The following is a 17,342-nucleotide window of genomic DNA, read 5'->3' as shown; positions in this document are numbered from 1 at the left end:
CGAGAAAAAAAGAATCCTTCGAAACGAGAGATGGACGAAAACCCCTAGAGACTCCTAGAAAAATAATAAATCAAAGACAGCATTGTAATTTTTTAATCATAGTTATTATTATCGTTAATATCCATATAATTATCAATAACTACATTAAAACACAAAACAAAAATGGTGATATCTGTACATTCTTCTTACGTGATTAACATAAATTCTTTTGTTTCCTTATTTTGTTTTGTTCTGTATATCAGAGTAGCCTACAATAGGAAGAAACTAAATCATAATATTCACAGATATTTTACAAGATAGGTAAGGCGTATAAAGTAAAGCGCATACACTGCGCTACGAATTTTTGTTCGTTCCTTTCGTTTAGTTTCGTTTTTTTCTATCTTCATATCGTTTCGTGTCTACAAATAATCGCACGAAGAAATAAAACATTTGAAATACGGAAAAAATAAACAAAAATAATGTACACGAATTCGAAAATAAAATCAATTTTAAAAAAATTGAAAAAAAAAAAAGAAAGAAAGAAAGAAAACACTCATTTCTCGGGCGGCGATCGAGCAAAAATGGTGGAACGCCGAGCAATGTATGCGCCCCCCCTCTTCAGCCCCGATATATACTTATTCATAACTGTAATATACATACATATATGTGTATATATGCACATATACACATACATATGTGTACTCTTTTTTTTTGCTTTATTTCGTAACGCGCGCGCGCGCTCTTAAGCGCTCGTACTTATTTACTTTTATGTTTATCTTATTCATCGTCTTTCATTTTTTTTCATCCTCTTTATCATCTCGAATTTCTTTAACTTCTAGACTGTACATATGAACAACGCATATCTTTTACACTGTACATGCACACGCTCCCACAAGTATCTGCGCTGCCTTAAATTAATTCATCTCGTAGACTAAATGGTTTTCGGCCAAGGGGGAAGAGGGGAGGGGGGATTTTGGGGGTTAAGAACGGGCAGGATATTTACGACCGTTTCGACTGTCGAATACACTTACCATTTTGCTCATTTTTATTTGCTTTTTCACTCGAAAGTCTACCGTGTACTCTCTCTCTCTCTCTCTCTATTTCACTTGGCTTTTCTTCGTAAGAATTGTGTCCTTGTGTTTCGAGATATTATTTGTTCGTTAGTGTTCGCAACTGTTTTGTTTTCTTTCTTCGTGTTAACTCTGCTGGTTTACGTAATTAATAAACACTCACATAACACGTCGTCATACGGGGTTAGTTCGTCCTCAATATTATTTAAAACCAATAAAATTCGTCTCCGTTAAAGTATCGTAGTATTGTCCAACTAACCAATCTTGTTACTTTTGTTTTCACTAGATTTTTTTTCTCAAATATATCGAAAAAATCAGTTTTTTGTTCTCCGTTGGCTCGACGACGACGTTTTCTCGAGGACGTGTTACACCTAGTAATTTCCAGTTTCACCTCTTTTTTTATTCCTTTCTTTGTTCAGTATTATCCTATGCTTACGCGAAAAATGTTGACCCTTTCGATTCTTATCGCGGCATCGTGTATTTTATAACGCGGCTTCGTTAGCCCTCATTCTCAAAATTTGTACCGGAAGTGTTTATATACATATATACGCGTGTGGCTGTGTACGTGTGAGTGTGTAAATATTTTTCATCCGCAAGACCGAGAAAATTATTTTCTTTTTTCTTTTTGTCAAATTAAACGTTATTTTAATTATTCATTTTCACCGGACGCTCCCGAAATCTCCTCGACGTATTATCAATTCGGCAATTTTTACTTTTTTCTCTAACGTATGTGTACTTGCACTCTGGTTACTCATTTATTCTCTGTTTTCTTTTATATTCTAAAGGCATGCGTCCTATGCGCCGAAGCGTTATATTTTTCTTTTTTTTATTATTGTAGTTTACTTAATAATTTAATTACAAGTTTTCTCTTTCTCTCTTTCATTATCTCCATCTCCCTTCCTCCAGGACCTTTACCATGTTCCTGCATATGTGTGTGTGTGTGAGTGCGCGTGTGTGTGTTTTCATGATTTATATATTCAAACTTCTGGTTCTATACACGTAAGCGTATTATTATCTCGGACACAATTTGCTAAAAGTTAATTTTTTTCTCTTTTTTTCTTTTTCTAGAAACGCGTAGGTCGTTAAGAGTTTGTGACATTTTCGTAACTCGAGGTGAAAAGGGTTTTTTTTTTTAATTATTATTCTTTTCTAGACAGGACGGTAGGAAATGGGATTCCATGCGGTCCTCAGGATGGTGGTTGAAGGGATGAGGGAGGGGGGAGGATTTCGTTAGTGGTCGTAATGAGATCGATCGTACTGGGTGTACGATTTTCTTGCAATATTCCATCCTCTTTTTTTCCTCTTTTTCTTCATCTCGCAAAGCCTCTTCTCTCCGTGTGCTTTTCTAATAACCGTGATTTTGTTTATCTTTTTCTCATCTCACTTTTGCTTCACGAATTCACGAATAAGCAATTGAGGCATAATTTATTCTTTCCATTTTCATCTCGTTTCTCTCGTTCGTTTAGTAGAGTTATTTAGTTTTAGTAAGTTTATAGCAGCAGCAGCAGCAGCGGGTAGTAATTAGTGGTGTAAGTAGCAGTAATAGTAAATAGTAAATAGTAGTGGTAGGAGAGTAGTAGTAGAAGTAGAAGTAGTAGTAGTAGTTCGTAGTAGTAGTAATAGTGGTAGTAATAGTAGTACAGTAGTAGTATTAGTGGATAATAATCGTCAATAAAAATAGCGTAAACAATTATGAATAATAATAATAATAATAATAATAAGAGTAATATAAAGAATCAGAATAATAATTAATATTATAAATCTTCATAATGTACATAGCTCTAGATGTAATCGCATCATAATAATTAATAATAATTAATAATAATAATAATAATTAATAATAATAATAATTATCAATAATATGTTACATCCTGCTATCGGAGTTTTTCTCTTCTTTATGGTACACTAGGGATAGTTCTACGTGTTGAAAGGGGAGACGAGGATAGTCCTTTGTTATTGATCATCATTTTGTGATTTGTTAATCCTCCTTATTTTTTTCCCCTTTATCAAGAGTTCTACATTCATGGATTATTTAACTTTCTAATTTGACAGGAGCAGCAGCAGTAGCAGCAGCAGCAGCGGCAACTATTGTTTACAGTCATATAATACATAGGTATTTATATAGAGTAATATTATACAAAAACACATCACATATCGCGTCGGCCTGAAACGGTCTTTATGTTCTTGTTGTTGTGGTTGCTGTCATTACTTCTTTTTCTCGTTCGTATTTTTTCCCTCTCTTTTGTTTTTTTTTTTTTTATGCAGATATTCGTTAAATAATTAAAATCACAGTAGTTATGCCCTCGCTGGCTCGCTTAAATTTACACATTTTTTTCTGTTTACCTCTAAGCCTTAAAAAGTAACTCGTGTGTCTCATAGATATAGATATTACTTTTTTTCTTCTGTTATACCGATCTCTCGCTAAATCGGTTAATCCGTTTACTTTAATTTACTTTACTTAAATTGTTTATTTATTTATTGATTTATTTTTTTTTTCTTTCAACTCTGCGGTTCTCGCGAAGACTCGCGACCACTTAGGAAGTTTTATAATATATATATATTTATTTATATATATATATATATATATATATATACGTTTTCCGATTTTTACGGGTTGTAATCGTCGTCTAAGGAGCGCTTATTGAGACAAACTGTTGTTTTTTTTTCTTCATGTTTCTAGTCTCTTTCGCTTTAAAGAATATTATTACGTGTATTTTTTTTCTGACAGAGACAAGGGAGATTTAGGGCTTGTGATTGATCAGCTTGTCGGAGTGACCAAGAGTAACGTCGGTCGTTCCCACAAACATTGATCAACGATAGGCTCGATCGAAGCGTCCCTCTCTGCATGACTGAAAGAGAAAGACTACAAGAGAGAAAGAGAGGAAGAGAAAAAAAGAATAGAGTGAAAGAGATAGAGGACACTTCGCGTGTATGCCCGGAGGAGAGGAACGCAAGGGTTTAGACCGTGCTAACCTCCCCGTATTTATCACAACCCCGTTCCTCCGCTAAGGTCTACAATTTTGACGCAGTATCGGTGGCTCTTTCTTTAGCCGGTTCTTACAGTTTGGTTTTTTTTTTTTTTTTTTTGATTGTCATCGGTTTTGATCGAGGGAGGAGGATTTCTCATTCATATTGGTTTGTTAACTCCTCGTGAGTTTGCTGCTTCGTGTCAAAGTTTCAAGCTTTTTCATGTGTCTTTTTTTTTTTTGAGTTCGTGTAGCTCTGATTTTTGTTTAGTTTTCCTTTTTTTTGTCAACAATTAATAAACGCGAGTTTGTTGTGAACTCTTCGATTCCGCGGCGAGGCAGAACGCTCTGAGGGCTTCATGCCACGTTAAAAAAACGCATCCTGCTGCGCGCGATGGAGACAGTTCGACAACCAGACGATAGATAGAATTCACCGTTCGACCTGGCGACTGGCCTCAAACTGTTGCTATTACGATGAGGAGGTGGGCGATTTCGGCGACTCGATGAAGCAAATCTGGCGCTATACGGGCCAGACTCTCGTTCGCGAAATCACACGATGGAAATATGTGCACCACGTATGCTGGCTGTGAATTGAAAAATTAACGTTTTCCATTAAATTCACGAAAGGCTTGATTTTCATTATACGAACATATGGATATGGAGAATATTGTGAATAACTGACCTGTTGAGATACCGGACCAGGGATGTTGACAATTCCGGCGGCCTGTTTCTGTTGCAGATAAGTTATAAATCCGGTCTGTAGATTTTTGCTCTGTTGGAGTACGTCCATGTGATCACGGCCACAGGGTAACGCAAGGAGCATGCAGTGTTCGTTGTCCGTCTGAAAAGATAAGAGCCGCAAATTGTATGATTGATGGTATTTTTTCAAATCGACATTTGCAATATTTGACGATAGGAGAAGCGAGAAGCGATTCCTTTGAATCGTCGACACTGACCTGCATTTTTCTCGCGACTCCGTCCAGTTGAGTTTGCTCGAGTCTCATTCTCTGAGCGATTCTGAGAGGCGGAGTTGAGCCATCGCTGTTGCAGGGTAGACTCTCTCGGGCGACATTTGGATTGCCAAAAACGAAATGCATCTGGACGGCGGCTTGATCATTTTTGAGGGCGAGAAGGCCTTGCCACATGACAGGATAACGTTGGAGAAGCATGAGCAGAGAATCGGCCTGAGGTGGAACTTGGGAGGCGTGAGGCGGCGTAGCGACTTGATGTTTTCTCGGTCGTTCCGGTGTGATGGCCCGATCGTTGGGCGCCTCGCTTCCGGCCATTGGATACTGAGATCTTATGTGAGCGGGTGGCGGCTCGTAATAACCGCCTCGAGGTACGCTCGGGGTACCGGTAAGGGGTGGATTCGCAGCTGGGCTGTATTGAGCGATCGGGGGTGGCAAGCGGGCATTACCGTGCATCATATAAACTTGAGCAACTTGAGGACTGTCGGTGGTACGATCCTGAGGCGTTCTCGTTCCCCGTCTGAGCTCCAACGGCGGACTGTGAGTGTCGTCAGTGATGCCATCGACTTTTGGATCCAACGGTAAATGAGGTGATCGTGCACCGGGCACGTGATACGCGATTCTCGGAGCCGTAAGCGCTTCCTGTTGGGCACGGAGATACTGATACTGCAAAACTTGTGGATGAATGTAATGAGGCGGCAATTCACCGGCGCGCGATAATCCTCCGTAATGATTCACGACGTCGCTCTGTAATAATAAAAAAATTTTTTTAATTTAAAAAAAAAAAACGATCAAATCATCATCAGTTTATTCATTTATTCGATAACGAGCCGATCGCGTGTTCCGGCCCCTGAATAATTTATTTCCTCTTTTGCTAAAAGCTCCTGCACGCCATTGAAAAGTCATTTGATCGGTTGTTTTAAGTACCTGAGAAGCGTTAGCATGATGATGAGCGGGTGGGGGCAGTGGAGGGCTCTGGGAACGGTGCGGGGGACCCAGTCCGTATTGACCCCCTGGAGACGGCGCTGCTACCGCACTCCCATGCTATCCCAAAAACCAAGCCGATATGTTAGTTTAACGTTGCAATTATTATATGCTACCTGTCATTCCAATCCTTACAAAAGAAAACTTCAACGATCGAGAATTATGATTTTAGTTTCTTCGACTCTTATGAACGATATGAAATTACGATTTTTTTCAAATATTACAGTTTGACAATGAGCGATGTATGAAGAAAAAAAAAAATATGAATTTTTTAGCTGCAAAAATATTAGATCGTTAATCCTTAAACGTTTGATTGCCCTTCATCAGTATCGTATCCGAGAAGAGCATCGCGTTCCCGTAACTGGGCCGTGGAGGTAGCAATATTATGATCGAATTCCTTACCATCGGCGCTTCATATGTGGGCACTACGGGAACGCCGCGACCTTGAGGACTCGCCGTGGGCACCATTATGCAACCGGACATGGAAACTTCGACTTTGGGTGGTTCCATCGTTCCGGCCTGTAACTAGATAAAAAATCAATTTAGTGCAATGAAGAAAAGATATTGGAATTGAAAACAATGAATTTCGTTCGCTTCGCTCGTGTGTGTTACGGAGAAGGAGAGATATATTTTCAATCTAAATTTCTTATGGACGTACTTGTGATTTCGGTATGTTGGCAGGTCGTGGACAGTTGGTCCCGGTGACGATGGGCTGTCCGGACATGATGTGCGATTGATTGGGTGGGCTGGGTATAGCTCCCGAGACGATGGTCGGTACGACAGCTTGAAGAAGATGTGCTTTGGGACTTTGTAAATGTGGTTGACCGTTGATGCCCTTGAGAGTGGTCGGTTGCGACACAGGATTGTGAATTCTCTGTACAGGAGTTGTGGGAACGTTGCTCTGATGGACGCTCATAGGCATTTTTTGTGGGAGATTAACGATCGTTGGAGTTTGCTGCTGTTGTTGAAGCTGTTGCTGTTTGGCCGCTTGTAAAAGGTGTTGTTTTGGATTTGGCGGTGCTCCCGAGGTGCTGTTGAGCACCGGTGACATCGGTTGTCCCTGTTTACCGTTTGGTCCGTTGCCAACGTTGATGGGTTTAGCTCGTGGGCTCAAACTGGGTGGAACGACTCCGCCTCCCGGTATTTGAAGTCTCAAGCCTTGTACGCCACCTTGATTCAATTGAATGGGCTGTTTGACCATGTTCTGAACCACCGGTTGTCCGGCGGGAATGCACGGAGCTTTTGTGACGATTATTTGAGCGGGTGGTTGCTGACAGGGAATCGGACTATTGACGCGCTTGCTCGCGTTCAACACGTGCGCCTTGAGACTGGTCGGTTTAGTCGCTTGGGAAATACACGAGGTCGTGGTTGTATTAACTACTCCTGGAGGCAAGTTCGCTGTCGTCGTCATAACGGTAGTCGTAAGAGGCGTTACAGAAGGTTGCAAGACCGCCGGAGGCGTTGATTGAATCACGGGAGATTGTGGTTTCGTGATAACGCTCGGTTGCGAAGGAACTGCGCTCGGTGGGACGATCTGGCTCTTGATAGGCTGTGAAAATGAGGATTCCGGTTCTTTCTTCGTTTCGAGGGGCGGCGCCGTTGTTATTTCGGTGTCTCGAGATCTTGGACGCTGATGGGATTGCGACGAGATGGCAGCGGCAGCGGCCACGGCAGCCGAGTGGGAAGCCGCCGCATTTGCGTTTCTCAACGCGTTCTGAGCGGCTTGAGCTGTCGAAACTGGAATATACTGGCCCTCTTCGGACTCTCTGACGGGTATTAACATTCCGGTAACCGGATCAATGAGAGTCACGGGCTCGTGACTTGATTTTTGTTGCATTACGTTAAGCCCGATCGTTTTCTTTTCGTCAATGGGTGGTTTGTTCGTTTCGAGATTGCTAATATCGGGATTAAGCTTGTTCAAGGACGGGAGTTCATGGACAGTTTCGCGGGCCTGTTCTTTGTTCTTATCTTCACCACACTCATCGGTATTTTCGGATATTCGTCGGGACGATTTTCTTACGACGCGGGGCGATTTACGGGGCTCCGTAACTTGATGAAGGGAGGCGGCCCCTGCTGGGCTTGCCGCTGTCGTCGTTACCGTAGTTGTCAACGTTGAAACCATCGTTGTAACCGCTGCGGATGCAGTTGCAGCGGATGATCCCGACGTTGTCGGAGTGGTGGCGGTGGTCGTCGCAGTTGTCGTCGCGGTCGCCGTCGTCGTTGCGGTCGTAGCCGCCGCCGCTGCCGTCGTCGTCGTCGTCGTCGTTGTCGTTGGCGCCGGTGTCGTTGTCGTCGTCGTCGTCGTTGTCGTCGTCGTCGTCGTCGCCACCGTCGTCGTGGTAGCTTGCTGCGGGACCACTCCACGTAGTCCAGAATTGTTGTTGTTTCTCGTGCTCCTCCGGGTTGCGTGAGCACCTGCAACACCACCAGTAGTCATCAATCCTTTATTCGTAGGTGTTCCACGTACTACATCTTCAATAGTATCGTCCACAGTACTTCGACTACCATCTTTCTCCGCCAGCCTCCGTGATTTTCTCGTATTCAAGGCGGGCGAGACAAACTCTTCGGGTGGAACTTCCTTCACGGCAGCGATCGGAGTCGCAGGAGTGGCGTTCGGTCCAGTCGCGTTTGGACCGGGCGATTTGATGGTGAGAATGAGCCTAGGCCTATTCGCGTTGTCCTCCTCGCTGTCATCATGAAACTCGTAAACGTCAGCCGGTAATTTGTTCTTTTCGGCGTGGTGTTTTCCGCCCCGAGGAGCTCTGCCTCCGCGTCGATGAGGGACGTTCGCCGCGGCTCTTCCACCGCGACGGGTCGTCACGCCACCACGATTCGAGGCTGCGCCACGACGATTTCTCGATCTGCCGCGACGGGAAGCCTTCGACTCGATTTCGCAAGTCTCAACGCCCTCGTCGTGATCGTCGTGGTTCGGGTAATCCTTCTTGTTGTCGCCCTCGGTAGACTCGGAGTCCGGCCAACAATCCGCCTCACCTTTGCTCGTGTCGTTTTGTTCACCGCCACCGTTTGCTTCTTGCTCGTGTTGACTGTCCTCGTCGGCCTCGTGACTCTCCACCTCGTTCGTCTCGCCGTCGCACAAAGCATCAACTTTCTTAATGACGCTCTCGATGTTCACCTCTTTCGCTGACCAATAATCACTGTCCTCCTTGCTGTCTGTGGGATCGTCCTTCGTTACGTCTAGCGCGAGAGGATCGGTGCTCGGTTCCCGCAAGGATTCCTCGTTCGATTCCTCCTCGATGTCAAGATTTTCCTTCTCCTTTGGCGGCTCCTCTTCCCTCTTCATCTCCTGGCAAGGGATCTGCTCGGATTTGGGTGACAATCCTGGCTCCGTTTTCGGCGTGACAACATCGCTCGTGACTTCGGCCGGTTTCGGAGGACTCGCAACCGGTTTCGTCTCGATCTCATTCTTCACAGGCTCGATCAGCTCCACCTTGATCTTCGTCTCGTTCTTCTCGGAGCGGGACTCTTCCTGTGCGACGATGCTCGCTTTCGTGTCTTCCAGCAGAGGCAAGCCTTTTTCAATTTCAGCAACCGGTTGTTTCTCTTCCTGCTTGACCGTTTTCTCCTTAGTTTGAGCCAACGCGGTAGCTCCGACCGACACTTTGATCGGTTGAACAATCGATGAGACGTGTTCTCTGCTCTCCGCTTCGCTCTTCTTATCCACGAATCTGGACTCTGTAAGCTCATTTTGCTCGGCTATCGGAGTTCCCGCTGTCGAAATCGCCGTCGTCAGAGACGAGACGGTCGAAGTAACGACCCGGGTGATTATCGACTGAGTCAAGAGAGTTGGTACGTGAGGTTTGACGAGCAGGATTCCTTGGCTCGAGGCTGTTTGTTTCGGTGTATTTACAACGGACACTTGACTCAATTGAGCGTGAGCCGGAAGTATCTTCTCAGTGGGAAGAGGTATCGACGCGACGGGCGAAAACGATTGTCCAAGGGGTCCGATGGTCTTGACGAGATTCTGATTGCTGCAGGTAGTCGGTGGGAGGCCGTGAACGACGCTTTTGTGAACGATGTGCGATTGTCCATGAGCGACGATGACGGGACTCGGCGTCGAAGATCGGGGCGCGTGAGTCGTCAGGAGATGAAGATTCGCGTGGACTTCTTGCTTCAATTTTGGCGACAAGAGACAATTTTCCGTCGCGACGGGGACTGGTTGAAGTTTGTGTTGATTGCAGGGTGATAACGAGGAGGAGTTGTCCAGGGCACCGATCATTTTGGTGATGGCAGGTGGGCTCGACGTGCCCCCACCAGCGCTGATATCGATTTTCGCAGTTTCCGGTATGTAAGTCGGCGGCTGGTTGGGCGAAGGTACTTTCGGCGAAGTGGAAGCTTTGCTGCTCGAGTCCGGAATGATCGCGGGTGATATTTTCGGCTCGTCGTGTCTCTGAGGCGATGCGTTAGGGTTGACGGGAATGAGGGTCGTTTCGATGACGGATTTGCCCCCGAACGAGGCCGTGTCCCGTGAATTTTTCGATTGGATACCCGTTACCAGGGGCGGTACGGGCATGTAAGGTCTCGGTGGAATGTTGAGAGTCAAAGGCGGCAAGCCGCTTCGCGGATAATTCGGAGCGAGCGCTCTCATTCCCGGTGCGTGTTGAATGACGGGCTGCTGGCTCGCGGCAGTCGAATAAATGTGTTGAGTCGTGTGTTCAACGGGCCGATGCGCGGAGATCGGTACGCTTACCGGGATCCTCGCTGGTTGAGAGGTTTGTTTCGCCGAGTGGCTCAAGTGCGGAGTCACGACCGGACTCCTGGACCATTGACCGTTCGGTGAAAGAGGTTGCTGAGGCGTTGACCGTAGTGGCAACGACGGATTTCTCGATGGTTGTTGCACGAGAGAGGATACAAGCCCGCCGCTAGTAGCGACACTTCCGCTGGTCACGATCGAGGAGGAAGTCGTCGTAACGCCGGATGGCGTTCTCGGTGAAGCTTGTCTCAGAGGACCCATCTGAGTCTGCGGCGAAAGCGGGAGTCGCTGATACAGGGAAGCTGCTGCTTGGGTAGTGACGCTCGGCGGTCGTGCAGGAGGCCGCGGACTGACGGCGGTTATTCTCGGCGTGTCGTTGATGTTCGGCATACTGCAGAGTCCGAGAATCGGCTGTTTGTACTGAGGCAGCGGTACAGGATGCTGCTGAGCAGGTGGAGAAACTGAGGCGCGACGAATCGGACCTCGCGATCTGTCTTGGCCTCCGGTGACGCCAATTTCTGGCTCGACCGCGTCGAACTGCTGCTTCACGAGGATTTCACCTCGAGACTTGTTCTCGGCGAGTCCGCTCCACGAGTGGGATATTACAGAAGTTGGAGGACTGGGCGGTCGAGCGGCCGCGACGACTGGAGCACTTCCGGGGGTGCAATTCTCGCGAGGCTTATCCTGAGCGAGGACGACCAAACTCTGGGGCGCTGTGGTTGGAGTTTTCGCGGGAGATTTATAGAAGGACGGTATATCGGGAGTTTTGGGTGGTTGAGTGAGATCGAAAGTCTCGTAATTCGGATCCTCCTCGGTGTCCGTGTCGATTTGAAGATCGTGTTCGCTCTGGGGTGTGTCCGGTTTCAAATCGGCGTCGGTCTCGGCCGTAGAGGCGTTCAGACTCTCCACAGCTTGTTGCATCTCTTCGACGTCCTCTTGCGGCGCATCGGACGGAGGCACGCTCGCGTTATCGCCTTCGGGTTCTTCCTCGTCGCCCTCGTACGAGAAATCTTCGGTAGAGCCACCGAAAGTTTCCTCGAGCAAAGCGGCAACGGCGTCTTCGGTCTCTTCCTGAGAAATAATGACCCTCGGTTTGTCCTCCGTTCTCGGGGGAGGCGTCGCCGGTGCCGGGACTTCGGAATCTTCCCGAGAGACGCAGGATTGTCGGGTGGCGATCTCGCGGTCCTCGGGCTCGGAGATGCTCTTGACAGCGTTCTCGTGGATGGTCTCGTCGATGTCGGCCCCGAATCCGGGTATAAATTTATCCTTCTTCTTGTCAATTTTATTTGCGACGGGACTGACGACCGCGGTGGTAACCGTGATCGGTGCCGGGGAGGGCATCGCCGTAGAAATTTTCGGTATCGGGCTGAGAAGAGCGTCCTGAGAAATTGGGGAAACGGTCATCCTCGCGAGCGGTGTACTGGCGCGCGAGCTCGCGTAATCGAGGTAATCGAATTCCTCTCGATTTTCATCGTGATGGTGGTGATGATGGTGGTGATGATGATGATGATCCTTTCTTCCCCGTTCCTCCTTCGATTTCTTCCGTTTTTTCTTCTTCTCTTTGACCTTTTCGGGTGCAGTTGTAGGCGTCGACGGCTCCACGCTGTCGTTGTCGTCGGTGAATCGAAAAACGTCGTGGTCGTTCGTCTCGACGCATGGTAGACTCGTCTGTTTAGGTGACATCGGAAGACCGAGAAGCTTCGCTTCGATCTCTCGACCAGCTTCGACCAGGTCGACGCTGTTTTCGTCCTCGGCCTGGTGCCGTCGTTTCTTCTCGGCCTTGCGTCTGACCCTCTCGAGATCCAGAATAGGACTACGGATCCCGTCACTGTCCGAGCCATAGGCGTTGTTCTCCGAGGGCATATTTCCGAGTCGGTTGAAAAACGTGTTGGTAGGAGATTCGTCGACGTCGTCAGAAAGGGGTCCGAATATGTCCTCCATTCTCTGGGAATCCCTCGCCTCCTGTCGGCTGAGCCTTTTCCTTCTCGCTTTCATTTTATCTTCCCCATTCCTCTCGCGGCGTTTGTCTTTTTTGCTTCGTTGCTTTTTCTCCTGACGCATACGCTCCTCCGCGCACTCAATTGCCGGCGAGGTAATCGGAGTAACGGACGCGTTATTCATCGTCGTTTCGTTCACGTGATTCAGACGACAATCCCCCCCGACGGTGGTCAACGAATTCATACGATTTTTATGATCGACGTTGTCAGGGGCTTCGATTTTCACGCTGACACTCTCTTCGCTCGATATCGAAGTTTTCTGGCGCTTCTGCTTTTTCTTGTGCGCTTTTTTCCTCAAATCGCGTTGATGATTGTTCACTACGACTGGATGACTCGATGAGAATTCAAGCTGCGCTCGATCCTCGTCGTCCGAGGATCGTGGCTCTTTCTTTATTATCGTATGCACGCTGTTTTCGACATTGACCAGGCCTGAGGATTCCGTTGGATGTTGTTTCTCTTCGGTATCGGCAAAACCGAGATCTATGTCACTCTCGTGGAATCGTTCGGTCTTGATTTTGTGAATTTTATTGTTAAAGGGTTCTTCCTCCTCGCTCGTGTCCGAATGAATTCTCGAGCGAGAACCTTTTCGCGAGAGGGATTTTGCCCGTGTGGAATCGGACTCGGAGGTAGCCTCGTCCTCGGTGAGAGCTTTGCTGCTCACCGAGTCCCCGTCCCACGAGGTGCTCTGTTTCTTCTCCTCCCGTCTGGCTCGTCTCTGTTTCAATTGTGAAAATTTGTCTCTCAGTCGTACCTGGCGTTTCTCCTCCTCGAGTTTTTGCATGTTTTTTGTCGAGCGAGCTTTCACCTTGTCGTACATACTGATGTAGGCGGGTTCATCGTCGATTATATCGAATATCGAGTGTTTTTTGGGCTCGTCGCTGTCCGTGTCGGTATTGGAGGGATGTCTCGTGCCTCGCATCTCATGATTCGACAAATTTCCGTCCTCTTGATCGCTGTGCATGCTCATCGACGATTGTTCCCGATGATGTTGTTCCCGCTGGGAGCAAGATTCTCGTTGATGATGGACAACGCCGCCCATCGAGCTCTGGCTGTTCGGGGGGCTCGCGTCGTTTCTCTTGGAGAGTTCGAGTCTCGCGAGAAATTCTTTGTCCAATTCGTGTGAAACTCGTGGACTTCTTTCTCTCATTTCTTTTTCCGTTCGTTCCAAACGGTTTCGTTTGCTTCGTTGTTTTTCTTTGTTTTCACGATTATCCCGGTTCTCCCGATTTTCCCGTATCTCGCGAATATTATCTCGGCCCTCTTTCATTTCACGATTTTCACGATTATCTCGACACTCCTTCATTTCCCGACTATCCCGACAATCTTTGATCTCGCGACTCGATTCTCTCGTCAGATCGCTCCGGGTCTGCGAGGATTCTCGGTTTTCTCGGTTTTCTCGGTTTTCTCGGTTTTCTCTGTTCTCTCTGTTTTCCCGATTCTCTCGGTTCTCTCGATTTTCACGGGTGTCCCGATTCTCTTGAGCCTGCACAGAGCCCGAGGATTCTTTGCTCTCCCGACTTTCTCTGCTCTCGCGATTCGTTCGATGAGAATCGTTTCTGTGCTTTCTGTCCTCGGATCGTCGGTTCTGTCGAGGTCTGTCCTTGCTATCTCTCCTGTGCTCGGCCGAGATTTTCATGCGTTTTGCATCGTCTTCCGGCGGTGCGTCTTGGGACGAGCAACGTCGTTTTATACTGACAGGAGCTGGTGGAGGTTGAGCCTGATTTTGTGAGCCGGCAACAAGATGAAGGTGATTTTCGGTGGTCTGTTGGGCTTGGGGTTGCGAGGGTTGTTGTTGCTGTTGCTGCGATTGAGGTGTTTGCGGCTGTTGTTGTTGAGGTATTTGTTGCTGTTGCTGCTGCTGCTGCTGTTGTTGCCTTCGCGCTTCGTCACGATCCTTTTTCTCCTTATCCTTCTCTTCTCGTTCCCTCCGTTTTTCGCGTTCGGCAGCTTTTTCTTTTTCCCGCCTCTCTTGTTCCTCGCGCTCGCGTCTCTTTTCTTTCTCGTGTTTATCGCGTTCGAGCCTCTCCTTTTCCTCCCTTTCTCGTTTCTCTTTTTCGGCGCGTTCGCGTTCTTCTTTTTCCTTTTCCTTTCGCCTCTCGCGCTCGAGCCTCTCGCGTTCCTCCCTCTCCCGCTTACGCTCCCGCTCGATACGCTCCTTCTCCTCTCTCCTCCTCTCGCGTTCGAGCCTCTCTCGTTCCTCCTTTTCCCGCCTTTCCTGTTCCTCCCGTTCCTTCCTCTGACGCTCCTTTTCCTGCTTCTCACGCTCCAAACGCGCCATTTCCCGTTCTTTCCTCTCGCGTTCCTCTCTCTCGCGTCGCTCTTGTCTCTCCTTTTCCTCTCGCTCCTTTCGTTCCCTCTCGATTCGCTCTTTCTCTCGTCTCTCTCGTTCCCGAGCCTCCAGCTCTTCTCTCTCCCGCCTCTCGCGTTCTCGCTCTTCCCTTTCTCGCCTCTCTTTCTCCTGCCTCTCTTTGTCGAGTCTCTCGCGTTCCCGCCTTTCCTCGTCCTTTTCTCGCCTCTCACGCTCTTCTCGTTCCTTCCTCTCCTGACGATCGCGCTCCTCTTTGTCCCTCCGTTCTTGTCTCTCTCGTTCCTCCTTTTCTCGCCTCTCTCGATCCTCTCGCTCTTTTCTCTCGTACTTAGCCTCCTTCGCCGATTCTTTCGAGTGGGTGCTGCTGCTGCTGCTGCTGTTCTCGATAGTTTCGACCCCGACCGGAGTCTCATTACTGACGGCAGCGGGGCAACTGCTGCGATTATCGTCCTCTCGATCCCTCCGACTTTTCTCCGTTTCCGGAGTGGCACCTTCTTCCTTTCTCGATCTTCTCGGACAATCTTTCGATCCCCTCGCGTGCCTCTCCCTGCCTTCCTTGTCCCTCGATTCTCTCGTTTCTTTGCCAAGGGTTTCCTTCTTAAGACGAGTTCTCGATGTTTCACTGCTCGAAGATATCGAGGATGAAGACGAGGAGGAGGAGGACGAAGTGGACGACGAAGAGGAAGCAATTGTAGCTGTCGCGGTGGCCGCGGGCGTCGTGGTGGCAGAAGAACCTGACGAAGTTGTAGACGTTTGATGATGGTGATGGTGGTGATGATGATGATGATGATGATGGTGATGGCCACCGCCGCTCGCCGAGGAAATGGTCGTAATAGTAGGCGATGCGGTCGTCACCATCGCCAGAGCGGCGCTTACGGAGGTACAAGTTGACGTAATCGTAGCATTAAGAGTTGTCGGTGATGAGCTAACGAGAGAGGTGTTAGCGGAAATTGAAGAGGAATTTGTTGCCGACGGCAGGTTGGTCTGAGCGTTGCTTGTTCTCGAGCTGGAGGAGCTAGAAATTTGAGCAGGGGGTGAAGCAACGACGTTGGCGAGGCTGTTTGAAGTTAAGCTCGAAATGCTCGCCGACGGGAGTCCAGCGGGGAAATTGTTGATGCTGGAGGCCGTGACGGTGCCGGCAGGGGCGACGGGTAAGGAGACCGGTGGTAATTCCGGACTGGGGGTAGTTTTCATGGAGGTTCCCGGAGTGACGGGAGTCGTCGGGGTCGGATGCAGGCAATTGTGACCAACTCGGGGATCGGACTTGGACGCGGGCGTGACGATACTCGTGCAAGTCGTTGTCGCTGTACTCAATACAGTCAGTGTGCTCGTGACGGACGTCGAAGGAACAACGACGGTTGACGCTGAGGTTGCTGATGAGACTGTTGCCGACACTGCTGCTACTGCCGCTGCTGCTGCTGCTGCTGTTGCACTGCTCGATTGTACCGGCGGATGACTAGGGAACGGATATTGAAGGCCAACTTTACCACTGCAACCTCCGGGCGTCGTCGGAGCCGGCGCACTACCGGCAGCGCCACCGCCACTGCCACTACTACCGATTAAATTACTCGTGCCGGCGGTACCACAGGTCGTAGTTCCCATAGTTCCCACACTGGTGATAGCGGCAACTCCGGTCATACCGGTCATACCCGTGACACCGGTAAACTCCCGTGGTTCGTACTTGTCGTTAAAGTTTTCAAGCCTCTTGGAATCCTCGTCAAATACGCTTCTCTTAGCGAGTACCGATTTAACGATATCAGAGGGTTGTACCTCGTTGAGATCAAGGTCAAGAAGTTTGTGACGAAACCTGAACCTCTCGGAAGCGGTGGCGTCCAGTTTGGCGAGAGCATCGCCACCGGCGGCGCTTAAAGCTCTGGAGCCTGACCACTTTTCGTATTTCTCGTCGAGGGAACGAATTCTCTCTTCAAGACTGGGCGATTGAGGAGCGGTTTCGCTGTCTGAACTGGTCGGGCTCGGACTGGGATGTCGAGGCGGCGGTGAAGCGGGAGGCTGCGGAGCCGCTCGCGGACTCGGGGCCGACGGTAAACTCGTCGCGCACGGTGGGCTCGCGACTTTTGCTATGCTCGTGCTACTCGGACGTTGACAACCGACAGCCCCGTTGTTGTTGTTGCTGCTGCTCGTATTGTTGTTGTTCATCATTTGAGCGGCGAAACGAGGCAGGGGCAGAGATAGAGGGCCCTCGTGACTACGCTCACGAAATCTGCGAGGTTCGCTCGGTACGAGATTTTCGGGTCTTTCGTCGACCAACGGAGTGCCCGGTCTGGAGCCCTCGTGATGCTCGTGATGCCTGTAAATAATAATGACGGATAAAATTTAGGTGAAATTTTTTCAAGTTATC

At 48.4% G+C, this 17,342-nt stretch overlaps 1 protein-coding gene across 10 annotated transcripts in view; it reads right to left on the bottom strand.

The window, feature by feature from the left end:
• Window positions 1-85: 85 nt before the first annotated feature.
• spen (split ends) overlaps window positions 86-17,342 on the bottom strand; it is a 79,408-nt gene continuing 62,151 nt past the window's right edge. For 6 of the 10 annotated variants that reach the window (XM_043418945.1, XM_043418952.1, XM_043418947.1 and 3 more), the window contains 6 exons: window positions 6,626-17,291; window positions 6,370-6,492; window positions 5,911-6,027; window positions 4,972-5,730; window positions 4,698-4,856; window positions 86-4,599 (listed from right to left, as the gene is read on the bottom strand). In XM_043418945.1, the coding sequence (XP_043274880.1) occupies window positions 4,471-4,599; window positions 4,698-4,856; window positions 4,972-5,730; window positions 5,911-6,027; window positions 6,370-6,492; window positions 6,626-17,291 (11,953 nt within the window). In that variant the 3' untranslated portion in view covers window positions 86-4,470. The remainder of the gene's footprint in view (window positions 4,600-4,697; window positions 4,857-4,971; window positions 5,731-5,910; window positions 6,028-6,369; window positions 6,493-6,625; window positions 17,292-17,342) is intronic. The other 4 variants (XM_043418949.1, XM_043418950.1, XM_043418948.1 and 1 more) reach the window with 4 other exon arrangements.

The sequence above is a fragment of the Venturia canescens genome, chromosome 5 (assembly GCF_019457755.1).
Source record: "Venturia canescens isolate UGA chromosome 5, ASM1945775v1, whole genome shotgun sequence".
NCBI lineage: Eukaryota > Metazoa > Arthropoda > Insecta > Hymenoptera > Ichneumonidae > Venturia > Venturia canescens.
The sequence above is the reverse complement of the archived record's forward strand: the minus strand, read 5'-3'. Positions and strand labels throughout refer to the sequence as shown.